Source organism: Stigmatopora argus, chromosome 7 (genome assembly GCF_051989625.1).
Source record: "Stigmatopora argus isolate UIUO_Sarg chromosome 7, RoL_Sarg_1.0, whole genome shotgun sequence".
NCBI lineage: Eukaryota > Metazoa > Chordata > Actinopteri > Syngnathiformes > Syngnathidae > Stigmatopora > Stigmatopora argus.
The window spans coordinates 18,546,774-18,562,300 of record NC_135393.1 but is presented as its reverse complement, the minus strand read 5'-3'; the positions used below and the strand labels follow the sequence as shown (position 1 = coordinate 18,562,300).

The following is a 15,527-nucleotide window of genomic DNA, read 5'->3' as shown; positions in this document are numbered from 1 at the left end:
ATTTGACATTTTTGTGGCTATTTGGCGACGGCGTGGCGTCAAAAGCCGGAGTAAATTCTTTCCTAATCCCGCTATTGTCGTGGGTTTAAGGGGCCGCGGGGTGAAAAGGAGAGAACCCTCTCAGGGATTTCCAGGCCGGCCATTGGTCCAAAGCAGCCTTTTGAAAGAAGGGGAAAAGAATAGCATTTATACAATATACTTATAATCGATATGGAACAAAGTGCTTTTCAAGGCTTTAGGAGAAATATTATGTGGGTTGATGACACAAAAGTTGAACTGTTTGGGAGTTAGGTAAAGAATGCAGGGGGGGATTTGTCGCTACGGGGCCTGGACTTGTTTTAAATCACAAATAATGATAGTTTAAAAAAAGATTAATGTGTAGCTCTTGTAACTAGTGATTATCTAAATCATTTATGCTATTATGCAAAAAAAATATCGTAAATGAAATGTACTTTTTCGCAGGACTGTGGAGAAATCAAATAAGATTATTGAATTAATTTTTATGGCCTAAAGATTGTTTAGTAATGGTAATTGTTTTGGTTTGTTTTATTCATAAAAAATGGAAATATTTTTTGTCTCATTTACAATGTTTTTTTTTAGAGTAAATTTCTGTTTTATACTGATTTTTTTTTTAACAATTAGTGGTTGTGGGGCTGCTTTGTCGCTACAGGACCTGGTAGACAAATAATGATATTTCAAAAATATGGACTTGTAAAAAGTGATTTTTCATAAAATGTATGCTATTTTGAAAAAATGACAATTAAGAAGGTAAGGCTATCACAATTAATCGAATAAAATGAATTAACTATTTTGTTGGCCTAAAGATTGTTCAGTAATGGTAATCTTGTTGGTTAATGTTTTAGTTAAAAAAGGAACATAAAACATCTTACTTGTTTTTCTGTAAATTTATCTTGTATACGATGACAAGTAGTTTTGTAATAGTTATTCGCAATCATCAAAATTTTCAGATATTTAAAAATCTTGATTTTGTATGTTGTTGTTGTTGTAGTAATTTTAATTTATTAGCTGCCATTGACCTTGTCAAACATTAATTTGCCCCTCCCACTCAAAATAAGTCTGACATTTAGCGCCGTTAACGGCACCAAAACAAACGCCAGTCATGCCAGTTTGCCCTTTGAAATAAATTGGACATCCGTTCTTGTCAATAGCAGGAAATCCGTCAACGGTAGCTGATCAATTGACTCTTCACGACAATAATCTGCGACGAATCGACTATAAAAATAATCATTTCTTCATGCCCAAAATACCTCGCCCTACCATCTATACGTTTTTAATTTCTTTTCGTCCTTTTTGTCCCGAACGCGTCTCGCCCGAGCGTGTATCGTTCCATAACGGCGCCGCGGGGCCGCCATTTCGAGGCGGGCCGCACGGATCATTAACCCCGACGGCAAATGACAATCCAGCGTGCTCTGTTCTTTTGAAAACGCCATTTTGAAACGGCGTCCAAGCGCTTTTGGGGACGCGGCGGCGGCAGAGTCCCCGGGAGACGATCGATCTCGCCGTGGCGGGTCGAGCGGCAGGTACACGGCTGCCGATTGTAATATCAGCCGGCTACCAGGCGCCCCGGCATCCGTAAGCAGGCCGATCCATCAGGCGCCGTCGGCCGGGGGGAATAAATGATGGAGCGGGGGGATCCATCAAAAGGAGATGGGGGAGGCGCCGCCTCGCAAAGTGATGGAGGGGCTTGGCTCAGGTGCCACAATCGGAGGTCCAAGGCGGCGGGGGCCGGGGGGACGGCAAATGCGATTCTCTCCCTTAGCCAAAAATCATCTATCACCGTAGAAGCCATTTTGGATCTGAAGTGGTGTTAAAGCCATTACATTTTTTTGTCGGTTGAACCTAAACCATGTAAATACGTAAATATTTTTTTACCAATACTAAATTATTGAATACTCACTTAAATGTCGGATATTTGCTAGCATGACTGATTACAAACCGGACAAAAAGACTAACTTCGAGCGCAAGATACTGTATTCATGCGTTAGCTTAGCTCGCGTGCATGTTTGCTAGCCTACTTTTTGCCGCTATAACAAAGCTAATGGTTTTATAGTTATTTATTTTTGACATGGACGATGTAAAACCAGAATTTTGTGAGTTGTGTGAGGTTCTTGCACTATTTCAATTTGCTTAATTTCCTATTCGTTTTTATTTTTGCCTCCGTTACTTAGCAAGCCACCTTAAAATGCCCCAAAACCAACAGGAATGTGACCCTGTTAGTCGACATCACCGTTCTAGGGTCGTGGGTTCAATCCCTAGTCTGTCCTCACCGTGTGGAGTTAGCATATTCGCCCCGGGTTTGGCTTTGTGACTTTTCTCTGGGTACGCCCCAATACATGCATGCTAGCCTAGCTCAATAAACACTCCAAATTTCCCCTAGCTATGATGGATTGTTTCTCTAGTTGTGCCCTGCGATTGGCTGCCCACCGAATCAGCGTCCCCGCATTTAGCTGGGATCAGCTATGGCACCCCCCGGTTCAGAAAATGAATGAATGAACTATTTGACAATTTTACACATCAAATCTATCTATCAATCGATGAGTTTGCCCCCTCGCTCTAATGATTGAATAATATTGGCACTCTCGTCGGTTTGTCCAATCATGGGCCGCCTGCAAAAATGTTTAAATGGCAAAGCAAAAAGGTTAAAAAAAATTCTGAGCAAAAATATAACATCCAATTGTGGACCTTCATGGTGCAAATAGACCATCTGAAAGTCCAAATCTCCCTTTTGGGGGAAGCAAAATCCCCGATTGGGAAGGCGTTGAAGTCCCGGAATGTGGCAATTAACCCCGAACGCGCCGCCTCATTTCCCTAAATCCAGCATCTTTTTCCTCTTTAGCTTGCCACTTGAAAAAGGCCAGGCAGAGAAAGGAGGGCAAAAAAGGCTAACCTGTTATCAAACAGTCTAAAGGGGCTTAATCCTTAATAGGCTCAATTCCGACTAAGTGGCCCCTAAGACGCTTTCAAAGGGGGCTTCTTTTCAGACCCCGTCGTCCGGGGACTTGAATGCCTTTTTTTTTTCTTTTCTTCCTCCTTTCTCCGCCGGCGAGGGGGGGTGCGCTCGCAGCGACGCTGACTGCACGCTGGGCTTGTTTATTTTCCTTTCATTGGCCTCTTAAATCGCACTCCGGCGCAGCCTTTTTACCCGCGTTTATTTTCGCTTCCCCGTCGCTAGTTTGTTTGACTTCCCTCGAGGCTCGGCTAACTTTCCGATTTTTTTTGGGGGGGGGGTTCCAGGCGTGAGCGGTGATTGCGTCCGGGATCGGTCGGCGGAAATGTCGCGTCACTCGCGTGTCAACGGGGATCCGAATCGGAAGTGTGGTTTGTTTGTATGCAAAACTGCCAAAAAGGATTATTTTGAAAGTTGATTCAGCGGTGATTGTTTTTTTGTGATTAGTCGATTAGTTTGTGATTCACGTGTTGTTTATTGTTGTATTACTTTTGGCTTGATTATTAGTTATGGCTTCATTTGTATTGGAACTAAAAACTATGGGCTGGCAAAAGTCGGATGATGAAAATATTCCAATTTGGTAAGGGTAGGATGACTTTTCAAAGTAAAATGAGACGTTCGCAAATATTATTTTCATCAACAAAGTCAATTTACGGCCATTTTGGTGACGGCAATCTTTTTAAAATTCTTGTCAATGCCGTAAAGCCACAAAAAAACACCTGGCATCACAAGGTTAAATCTTTAACCCTCGAGACACACATTTTTGTGATACAGTGAACCCCTGATTACTTTTTTTAAAGTCAAAAGTGGAATAGTAAATTTTAACTTCCTTATGATATTGACCCTAATAATGTGCTTTTGATTCATACAGTATCTCAAAAATACCACTTTTGATGATTTTTCTTAAGATTTTCCCTTCAAAGCAACACATTTGTACTCCCTATTAAAACCATGAATATGGTAGTGAAAATTGGGAATCAAGGGGCGGCTTATACGCGAGAAATTGTAAAAATCAAACATCTCAAGGCAACTTTCAGGGTGCGGCTTATATGCGAGTAAATACGGTAGGCAGTGGGTCCTTTGACTGCCCCATCTTGAAGCATTTATTTTTTAAATGGTCAAGTTTCCCTTAAATGTTTGAACGTGCACGTATCGTAACACACCAAGCAGTTAAAAGGCAGATGCCGTAAAACCGTCCGAGTGTGAAATCCCGCTCATGTGTTTGCAGCTTTGCCCTCATTAGCGGTCGTGATTTTAATTTTTTTTTTCCGGCCGTCTTCGGGCTTGGCTTACCCAAATGGCCTCCGCCATTATTTCCCCCCCCCCTCCGCCTATCGCTCAATCTCTAAAGTAAAATCCGTTTTAATTGGCTCCAGAGGGCCCGAGGAGGCTCGGTGTCAAAGCTGACGAGGGCCCCGATTGGTCCAGACACCCGACGCCCTCGTTAGAGATGGCGACGGAATGTGTGCGCGCGTGTGGGGGGTGCTTTTTTTGGAGCTCGTTAGTCCGATGAACCCGTTTGCCCAAGAGTCGGCTGACAAGGCCCACTTTGACGGCGGACGCAATTGGTCGAAAAATGGCGGATTGCATTTTGCGTGTTTTTTTAGTCTTTTTAATTTTTTTGTTTTGTTCTCAAAATGGAAAAATGCTCATTTAAAATTAAAAAATGAAAGGTTAAGCAGAGGGATTATTTGAAATCATATAATGTTACATATTTAATGATCAAAATGCAAATAAAAATAGACCAGAGAGTATTATAGCTCATCAAATACATATAAATAAACACTTAATGCTAATGACGCTAAATAAAAAAGTGGCAAAACAAGAGTAAAAAAGTCAGAAAATTCTAGGAAAAAAACTAAATTCCTACAAATTTAAAATGAATTATTTAAATATAAGAATGTATTATTAAATATTATATATACATTATTTAGCTAAATTTAAAAAGCTAAAAAAGGCAAAAACTGACGAAAAAAACTCCAGTTCTATTATAAATACATATAAAAAATAAGATTTAAAATTTCTAATCAAGGAAAAAATGGGAGAATATACTATAAATAAGCAAAAAGTCATAAAAATTAAAAAAAGACCTCATGAGTAGAAAAAAAGATTCTATTGTTGCTAACTTCTAACCAATAGAGAAAAAGAAATCAAACAAGGGGGCGGAGACTAAAATCAATTGAATGTGAATGACATTTTAGTATTCAACCTTATTTATCGACATCTAAAAGTCATTGACTCCTTTTGAAACTCTTTTGTGTTGTGGAAAAGCAAAAGCGTCCGAATGTAAATCAGGCGGCGTCTTTTGCCTGATTGAAAAGCAATTTGCGCCTTTTTTTTTTGGTCTTCTTTTATGAATTTGCTCTCCCGGCGCACTGGTGTTTTGATGTTGATGGATCACCTCTCTTCCTCCCGCTCATTAATTTCATCACCTTATCTCGCAGGCAGCACTTGATTCTGGCGCAAAAAGCTAATGATAAATCCCTCATCCATTATCCTTTAAGCCAGGCGGCCATGCGGAAACACTTAATAACAGGCAACAAATTGAACTTCAATCACCTCATTTTTCACCTCCGCCCGTACACGCCGACGCGCCTTGACGCCGTCGCCGCGTATTTATCGCCGCCTTTTCCGACGCCGCTCGGAACCGGCTCGGTCTTATCGGACGGCGGGGGTGTCGGAGCGCGTCTCATCCCCTAGTTTTCTCCCCTTTTTCATGGTATTCCACAAAAACTGAAAACACCCAAATTGCGAAAAATGGGGGAATACCGTGAAACATATTTTCACATTATTTCTCCCGTTTTTTCCGGTATTCCACAAAAACTGAAACGCCAAAACCAGGAAAAACGGGAAATACTGTGAAACATATTTCCGCATTATTCCCCCGTTTTTCACGGTATTCCACAAAAACTGCGAAACGCCAAAACCGCGAAAAACGGGGAATACTGTGAAACATATTTCCACATTATTCCCCCGTTTTGCACGGTATTCCACAAAAACTGCAAAAACCGCGAAAAACGGGGAATACTGTGAAACATATTTCCACATTATTCCCCCGTTTTTCACGGTATTCCACAAAAACGCCAAAAACGGGGAATACCGTGAAACATATTTTCACATTATTGCCCCGTTTTTCACGGTATTCCACAAAAACTGCGAAAAACGGGGGAGTACTGTGAAACATATTTCCACATTATTCCCCCGTTTTGCATGGTATTCCACAAAAACTACGAAAACGCCCAAACCGTGAAAAACGGGGGAATACCGTGAAACATATTTTCACATTATCCCCTGTTTTGAGCGATATTACGCAAAACCTGCGAAAAACGGGGAATACCGTGAAACACATTTCCAAATTATTCCCCCGTTTTTCACGGTATTCCACTTAAACTGCGAAAACGCTAAAACCGCGAAAAACGGGGAATACCGTAAAACATATTTCCGCATTATTCCCCCGTTTTGAGCGAGGTTACGCAAAACCTGCGAAAAACGGGGGAATACCACTATCTTTTCGAAGAGGGCGTATTGCTTCGTTTGTTCAGTTATTTTTTTTCTATTGAAATAAGCAAAAAATGTCCAAAAGTTTGAATTTTTATCTCCGCAAAATGTTGCGTAAACAAAAAAAAAAGCAAAGCTAATAAAGCGTAGATGCTTTCTGGTGGCTGGTAAAATGGCAAGGTGTCGGTTGGTGGCTTTTCCACGGGAGCGTCGGCGTGCGTCCCTCTTCATTCTCAGTCCTTTTGGTGGTCTGACAGTGACAAACGACGGCGGCGGCGCAGAAATGACTGGCGCAAACAGGTTGAAATAGACACGCGGCGCCCCTTTTTGTTTCCCCCGCCACGGCTCCGCCTTCAAATTGATCGACTGACCCGAATCCGTTGACGGCGGCGTTTCGCTCCAAATGAAACGTCGCCAGTGCGAGCGCCCGCCCGCACTGGCGACGTTTTGTTTTTGACCTTCATTTCACGCACAAAATGCGACTGGCTCTTTTGCAGTGTTATCATTTTTATTTGGACATCTACCCTATAGTCTATATGTTTGGCTGTAAACATAATAATCCATAAAACTAGTTTAGTCGGAGGTTAACGTATTTTCCTTGCCTTGAAGCCTTGCGTTTTATCGGGTCGGTCATGAAATGCGTCATTTTTTTTTAATTATGGTGCCTCGCGTAATTCATGTTTTGTTTGTATGAAAGTCAAAAAAAGTTTTCAAGCAGTTTAATTTCCCATAAACTATCATTAAATTCTTTTCAGAATGGGTCCAATTTAACAAAGTCTTAAAATTCACTTAGTGAAATTGGTCAAAACCGTGATTTGGGGATAGCCACAACAAAATTGATGATCCAAGATGGCGGCGCATGGGTGCAGTGGCTCTTTGCTCTCCATTTTGTTTCCTCAGTCTTATTGTTATTTGCAATAACAATGTGCAATATCTTACATTGCACAATATTTTAGAATTTACCGTGACTTTTTATATGACTTATTTATGTTTTTACTGAGAAACACACTTTGTGGAGTAGCACCACTAATTTCGTTATACGCAACTACAAGCTACTTGAGCTCGCTAACTACAAGCTACTTGAGCTAGCCACCTTAGCGATAGCGAGGTCACGCTAAAACTACCTTGGAGCTAGCCACCTTAGCTAAACTCTCTCTTACCCAGGGGTGACAGACTCGGGTTGGTTCGCGGGCCGCTTTAACGTCAACTCGATTTCACGTGGGCCGGACCATTTTAGATATAATATTTAGATTTTTTTAAATAAATGGATAAAAAGAACTGGATTAAAAGCCCTGAATATTCAGTTTTTTTATAGATCTAAAACAATGTTTATTTTAGCTTTTTTTAATATAATTTTAGATTTTACAAAATGATTTTTGAACTAAAAACAGAAAAAATGGATTAAAAATGACAATTATTGATTTAAAAGGGGGGAAATTGAGAAATTTAATATACATCTATATTCTTCATTTTAATTTGATCCTAAAACAGAAAGTCGGCACTCATGATTTTCTTTCCTGGGCCACACAAAATGATGCGGCGGGCCAGATTTGGCCCCCAGGCCGCCACTTTGACAGTGCTCTAACCTCTGAAAATAACACCAAAATGACTCGACACTTGGTAATACGTTGACACTTCAAACCATCAAATTGTTTTGACGTTTTTACGTTCTTTTTCAGGCGTTTGTCACAGAAAGTCAACGCCGTTAGCGTCTCCTTTTAGCCACGGAGCGTTTCCGATGGCACTCTTTCCGCTTTTAGACGCGGCGAGACCTCTTTTTTTGGACTAGAATTGGCTGTCAGGAAGCTCTTTTTGTGGCGCCGCCGTTATTATTCATCTCAGAGATTCAAACGCAACGCGAGGCGAGGCGAGGCGAAGCGTCTGGTTCAGAGGAGCTCATTAGTAGGCCGGGCGAGGCGAGCAGCTGAGGACGTCCGGCGCTCTCGCAGGAATACGAGAGACTCACTTGAAAGTCTCTGGAGTTCAATTAAATGTGGATTAGCGGCTGGCCGAGACGCCGGCGCTATTAGCGCTAGCTCTCTTCCAGGCGCCATGTTCCTCCACTTACAAAAAAATGGGATCAATTCGGGAGCCGTTTTTTTTGACCCACTCAAAAACAAAATTGAAGTGCTCATTTTGCCTATGTTTCTATTTAATGATAAATATAAAAAAGTACATGAAAAACGGACCAAAATCCAAAAAGAACATTATAAAAAAGATGCCAAAAAAACAAAAACAACAAAAATTAACTTTTGAATTGGCGGTGATTCAATGAATCTTTTGAAAAGAGATTTGGATGAAAACAACTGTTATTTGTCCTCACAAGATGGCTGCCGCGCCGCGCCATCAGTCATCCTCGGGCGTGCTAAATAGCCGTCGTTTGGCCGCTTAAGGAATCTTTTTTTCACGGGCGCTGATCAATAAAAGACATTCATCGTGCCGCTCTGGCCAGGAGGTGAAAAATGAACTAGCTCGGACCAACTGGATTTTTTATTTCCTTTCTTCAGGTGCTTTTTCACAAGTAGCTAGCTAGCTATTGCCCAGCTATAACGGCTAATGGCAAATACATGTTTAACCCCTTCATTCATAAATTCATGTTTAACAAATATGAATGATGCATGGGATCATACATACCTCAGAGTAGTGTTACTACAAAAAATGTAAGATGATTACATTTAAAATATACAGCTAAATATGTGAAATGAAAATAGTCTTCAATTATTTTTTTATTTTCGATTAATTTTGAAAAATAGAAAATGCCATGGTAATATAATAGACATATATAGAAACAAAAATCCTTACTTAAAATCATTTAATTAAAATGGTATCTTAATGTTTTTAAAGTTGTCTTCAGTGTATTTTTTTAATTAGATTTTTTTTTTTGCATTTTCTTCATATCCTCATTTTTTTCCCCTGGGATTTCCTTCTTTCCCCCAATTTATTTAGTTTTTTATTCCTATTTTCAGACACTTATGCATTCCCACAATGCATTGAGGTATTTTTGTTTAATCTAAATTAATCCAATTTAAGGCCCGGGGGTCCAAATCTGGCCCGCCGCATGATTTGGCATGGCCCATGAGCAAAAATAATTCACAATTAATATTTTTTGTAGCATCGGCTCTTTGAAAAAACTTTTGAATTCTTAGCTGTTGCCATTTTTTTCACAAAACTTCTGTTGTTCTTCCAGATTTTAGCCTACACGGAAGGTCTTCACGGCAAATGGCTGTTCACGGAAATCCGGGCCATCTTCTCCAGGAAGTACCTCCTGCAGAACACAGCGCTGGAGATCTTCATGGCCAACCGAAGTAAGGCGCCGCCACGCGGCGTCGACTCGCCGGTTCCGCCCTTGAAAATGTCCAAACGTTCCAACTCTTCTCCTAGCGGCCGTCATGTTCAACTTCCCCGACGCCGCCACCGTCAAGAAGGTGGTCCACAGTCTTCCGCGGGTGGGTCTGGGCACCAACTTCGGCCTACCGCAAACCAGGTTAGAGTTAATTACTTATCTGTGTCAAAGGTGCGGCTCGTGGGCCAAAAGTGGCGCCCCAGAGGGTGCGATCCGACCTGATAATATATATTTTATTATTTATTCTTAATTGACCCTGATGAATTTGAGTGTTTTTAAGAGAGAATAACAATAAGAGAAACATGAAACCTTATATACAAAATATCATAAGAAGCAAAGAGCCAAATTCATTTTGCGCGGAAGCCGCCTACGGCTCGAGAGCCACGTGTTCGCCACCTCTAGTATGTTTTTTTTTAAATACACCACTGAGTTATTTTAATTTCTATTAGAAGTAATGTATCAATCCTCTGATCTGCCAGCCTCCCATTCAAACTGGATTGGACGTCTATCGCCATCCATGGCAGCCATCTTGTTCTTACTTAAAATTAAATAAATACATTTTGAAAACCCAAAATTCGATCACGTGACCGCGTCGGCAATAATTTCTGCTTTTTATCGATCCAGACTTCAATGTGAAATGACAAAGGGGTTAAAAATAAGCTTTAAAAAGGATGATAGCTTGATTATAACTGAAAAAAATGTGTTAGTGAGGTTATATTTTAACTTTGAAGAAAGCTAATGTTGTTAATCGGCATCCCGACAGTGATTTATTCTATCATTCCCCTTTGTTTTAATTGGATCGGGACTCATTTGTTGTTGTCCCGCTGTGTGTTTGTGCACGTGTGTGTGTGTGTGTGTGTGTGTGTGTGTGTGTGCGCGTGTGTGTGTGTGTGTAGCACAATATGTGCCTTCAGCCCCAATTTATTGCGTATTTGTCTTCTTAACTAGTGTTGCTCGGGTTTATTTTTCACGCTGTGCCAGAACAGTCAAATTAAACCCAAGACATTTTTTGGGGGGTAACAAATATGACCCAAATTGTATTTGGAATTTTTAGTTTATTATTTTCAATTGAATTGATTATAAATATGGGTGTGTAACAAATAAAATTACATGCTGCTCTTTTTTTAATGCGACAAATACTACAAATATTTTTTTCGTAGTTTACTACGCCAGTCTTTACCAAATACGCATGTTGTATCAAAACTACAAAATAAAAAAAATAATGATAATAATTTTGTCTTTGTCTGGCCAGCTAGCATAGCGTTACGACTCATTTGGAAACGCAACGTCAATAAGATTAGCATTTCGCCCGTTGACAAAACGCTAAGTCATCTTCTAAATACATTTTAGAATTTTTAAAACACAAACATTCCATTATTTTGAAAGTAGCGCACTCACTTCCTTTTCAACGATACGTCATCTGTGTTTTGAAGCAGCGTATTCGTGTGTTAGCTAAAACCAAAACGTGTGTTAGCTAAAACCAAAACGTGAGTCGTAGTTGCTATTTTTTTATTTCTTTGCCACTATTGGAAAAACAGAAACTATTTGAAACACATTAAAGCTTTATTTTGGTACGCCTCGCCACAAAAGGTGACAAAATCCCCAAACTTCTTTGTCTTTAGCCACTCCGAAATCATATTTTTGGATGTTTAGCCGCTCTGTTGCTCATTTGCTAGCATTGACAGCTACATATTCTTTCACAATACAATATCAACACACAAACAGTGTGAAATAAAATTCCTATTCAGGATGTTTCAAAAAAAGTGTTTGTTTTCTTTCCAGGCGAATTTCACTGGCCACGCCAAAGCAGCTTTTCAAGGCGTCCAACATGACGCAACGTTGGCAACGGCGCGAAATCTCCAACTTTGAGTACCTGATTTTCCTCAACACCATTTCCGGTAAGGAGCCTCCTTTTTCCCGCACTCGCGTCCCCCCCTTTGGCCTCAACCCCCCGCCCTCGCTTTCCACCAGGTCGGACCTATAACGACCTCAACCAGTACCCTGTCTTCCCGTGGATCATCACCAACTACGAAGTCGACCAATTAGATTTGACTTTGCCTAGCAACTTTAGAGACTTGTCCAAGGTAAGAATGCGTTTCGGTTTAAAAAAAAAAACCCATATATATATATATATATATATATATATATATATATATATATATATATATATATATATATATATATATATATATGTATATAATAATTAAAAGATTAAAATTTAATTTATAAAAATTAATTTATATTATTTAATTTATTATAATTTTAATTAAATTAAAATTAATAATAATTAAAAGAAAATAATAGTAATTTTAAAAAGAATATTTTTCCTTTCTTGTTTCTAATAAAAATATTGTTAAAATTTAAATAAAATGATAAAATTACATTAAACATCCAGTTGTCCCCATTTTTTCACTATAAAACATAAATAGATTTTAAAAAAAAGATCTGAATATTGAGTTTTTTGCCTTTTGTTGTTAGCATTATTTTTAAATAAAATTGTGCTTTTTAAAGATTATATATATATATATATATATAATCTTTAAAAAGCACAATTTTATTTATTAGCATTATTTTTAAATAAAATTGTGCTTTTTAAAGATTATATATATATATATTTTACATTATACATTCTTTTTAAAATTACTATTATTTTCTTTTAATTATTTTTATTATTTACTTTAGCCTAATGAACATCTAGCATGGCAACTAACAATATTTAGCTTTTTAATATCTATTTATTTTTTATCATTTCATTTTGATTTTATTTACGGAAAGAGGGAAAAATAAAATATTCTCTCATTAACTATTTAAATGTATTTTCAACAAGATTTATAAATAGAAAAACAAAGCGATTTTCACCATTTACGTCAATAGCAGCCAAAGAATTAAAAACACTGCCGGCCAGAAAAAAGATAAAAATGGCCGGACGGAAAGAACTCCATTTTAGGAATAATAGATTCATAATTCGAACAACAAAAAATCATGATATATGCCGCCTGACTATAAGTAGCTGTGCTTTGTTGTAAAATTCGACCAAATTTTCGCTCTGAAGACACTTGAACGCAGCTTTTTTTTCCTTTTTCTTTCCTCCCACTTCCCGTGAACACGTCTTCCCACCCAAACGGCGAATTGCACGTCAAGCGCCCCCGCCTTGACATCGAGAAGCCGAGGCGGCGCAAACGCTCACCTCACACGCCGTCATCGTCCGCTGGCCACACGTAATTTACCTCGGCCGCAGCTTGACCTCGCGGGACCATTCTTATCATAAACTCTAACCCGCGGCCGACACCCGACGCCGTCCCGTCCGAGATAACGTTGTCGTCTTGATAACTGCGCACCGGATTCCCCTTTTTTTGTTGCTACGTCCATGTTACACAAGTAGCGAGCGATTATCGAACCCGTAGCCACCTCGGCTAATGGCCTATTGATTTTAACACCTTGATGCCCGACTTTACATTGAACCAATGTAAATGCGGCACGGTGGAGAAGTGGTCGGCATGTCCGCCTCACAGTTCGGAGATCGAGCGTTCAATTTCCGGCGGGTTCCAGACTTCCCGTGTGGAGATTGCGTGCGCGAGTGGGTTTTCTAGGGGTACTTGACTTTCTCCCGCATCTTAAAAAAAGCATGTTAAGCTAATTGAAGACTGCTAAGCTTATTGAAGACTACTAAGCTAATTGAAGACTGCTAAGCTTATTGAAGACTACTAAGCTAATTGAAGACTGCTAAGCTAATTGAAGACTGCTAAGCTAATTGAAGACTGCTAAGCTAATTAAAGCATGTTAAGCTAATTGAAGACTGCTAAGCTATTTGAAGATTGCTAAGCTAATTGAAGACTGCTAAGCTTATTGAAGACTACTAAGCTAATTGAAGACTGCTAAGCTAATTGAAGACTGCTAAGCTAATTGAAGACTGCCAAGCTAATTGAAGACTGCCAAGCTAATTGAAGACTGCCAAGCTAATTGAAGACTGCCAAGCTAATTGAAGACTCCTAAGCTAATTGAAGACTGCTAAGCTAATTGAAGACTGCTAAGCTTATTGAAGACTGCTAAGCTAATTGAAGACTGCTAAGCTAATTGAAGATTCCAAATTGCCCATAGGTGTGTGAGCGTGATTGGCTGGCAACCAATTCAACTCTCCAGGCTCCAGCACCCCCGTGACCCTTGAGGATAGGTGGCTCGAAAAATGAATGAATGCGTGTAATAAGTTGGCAGGATACATTAAATTACTATTAGCAAGAAATACAAAATTTAGAAAAATAATTTAAAAATACAGTTTGAAAATGTTAAAATCCTAAAATTAATCAAGAAAAATATAGAAAATACATAGAATATATATATATATATATATATATATATATATATATATATATATCTTATCTCATTTTCTAAACTGCTTTACCCTGATTAAGTCACGGGGGTGCTGTAGCCGATCCAATTAATTTTCAAATTGTGTTTATTTTTAATTTTTAAATTCATTTTATTGAGGATTTTTCAATTTATTGTTCAATTTGTTTTACATTATTTTCACATTTATGCATCCTTCTAATGTGATATGATGTCTAATTATTAAATATTCAGGCATAGAGGAGTTAAGTCCGAGAAGGAAGTCACACACAATCTTGGCCATTTTTCAACGACCTCGCCCAAATAAATCGTCGCCCGAATTTTACCGAAGCTAGCGTCATCTTTAGCTAGCTGCGTCCAATTAGAAGCGTGCTATTAGCCGGCGAAGGCGATACTCAGGTTTTGCCGACGGTGATAAATCGGCCCAATTTGTAGCCCGCGGAAGATTCTACCCAGGCGCCGTTCGTGTACCGCGAGATGCCGCGTCGGAATCCCCCCCGCGTCCCCCCCGCTATAATTTACGGCGTTAACGACGTCGGGCGGCGCGCGACGCGGCACTGGCACTTTCACTACTTCTTTTTTTATATGCCTCCTTCAAGCCTTTTCTTTTTTTAATGAGCGGGCTGTTATTAGGGCAATAAATCAGAGCAATGGCTGTGATGTATAATTCACCATGTGTACTCAGCCCTGAGCCCGGCGCCCCCGAGGAACTCGCACTGTATCACTGTCAAGTCGCCATCACGGCGGCGGCGACGCAATACGCTCACCGTCGCTCGCCGAGATGCTAGCTTTCGTACGGATGCTACATTTGGCGTGGAAAGTCGTTTGTACGTCAGGTTATGTTTTTTAAATATTTTTTATAAATATACATTATTGCCCCCCATTGATTTATTGATATTTTTTTGCATTTTAAATAAAGTACATTTTATCCATTTTGTATACCACTATTAATTTTATTTTTGAAAATATTTATTTTTCCTAAATGTTCCTATTTAATTTTCTGCACTTTTTTTTATATCCCCCCACTTTTTGATTTCATCTAAATTTTATATGACATTATTTTAAACCTTTTGAATGACTTTTTTTAGATTTTATATACCGCACATACCTTCCTAATTAGGTTTTTACGTTCAATTTTCATTTAAAAAATCTTTTTTGTTTGTTTTAGGTACATTGTTTTGTTATTTTATTTAATAATACACTATCTAATATTTATCATTGATTTATTTTCCCCCACTTAAATTGATCAAATTTAAAAAAAAAAAAAAGTTAAAAAAAAAAAAATTACTGCACATTTTCATGTTCCTGCATTTGTTTTTATTTTACTGTTGGAAAATTTGATCTATAAACTTTTAATAGTGTTTCCATTTCATT

At 39.0% G+C, this 15,527-nt stretch overlaps 1 protein-coding gene across 3 annotated transcripts in view; it reads left to right on the top strand.

The window, feature by feature from the left end:
• The window catches only part of lrba (LPS-responsive vesicle trafficking, beach and anchor containing), a 150,008-nt gene that overhangs the window by 89,516 nt on the left and 44,965 nt on the right, over positions 1-15,527 (top strand). For all 3 annotated transcript variants that reach the window (XM_077605523.1, XM_077605521.1, XM_077605520.1), the window contains 4 exons: positions 9,654-9,771; positions 9,848-9,950; positions 11,592-11,707; positions 11,781-11,893. In XM_077605523.1, the coding sequence (XP_077461649.1) occupies positions 9,654-9,771; positions 9,848-9,950; positions 11,592-11,707; positions 11,781-11,893 (450 nt within the window). The remainder of the gene's footprint in view (positions 1-9,653; positions 9,772-9,847; positions 9,951-11,591; positions 11,708-11,780; positions 11,894-15,527) is intronic.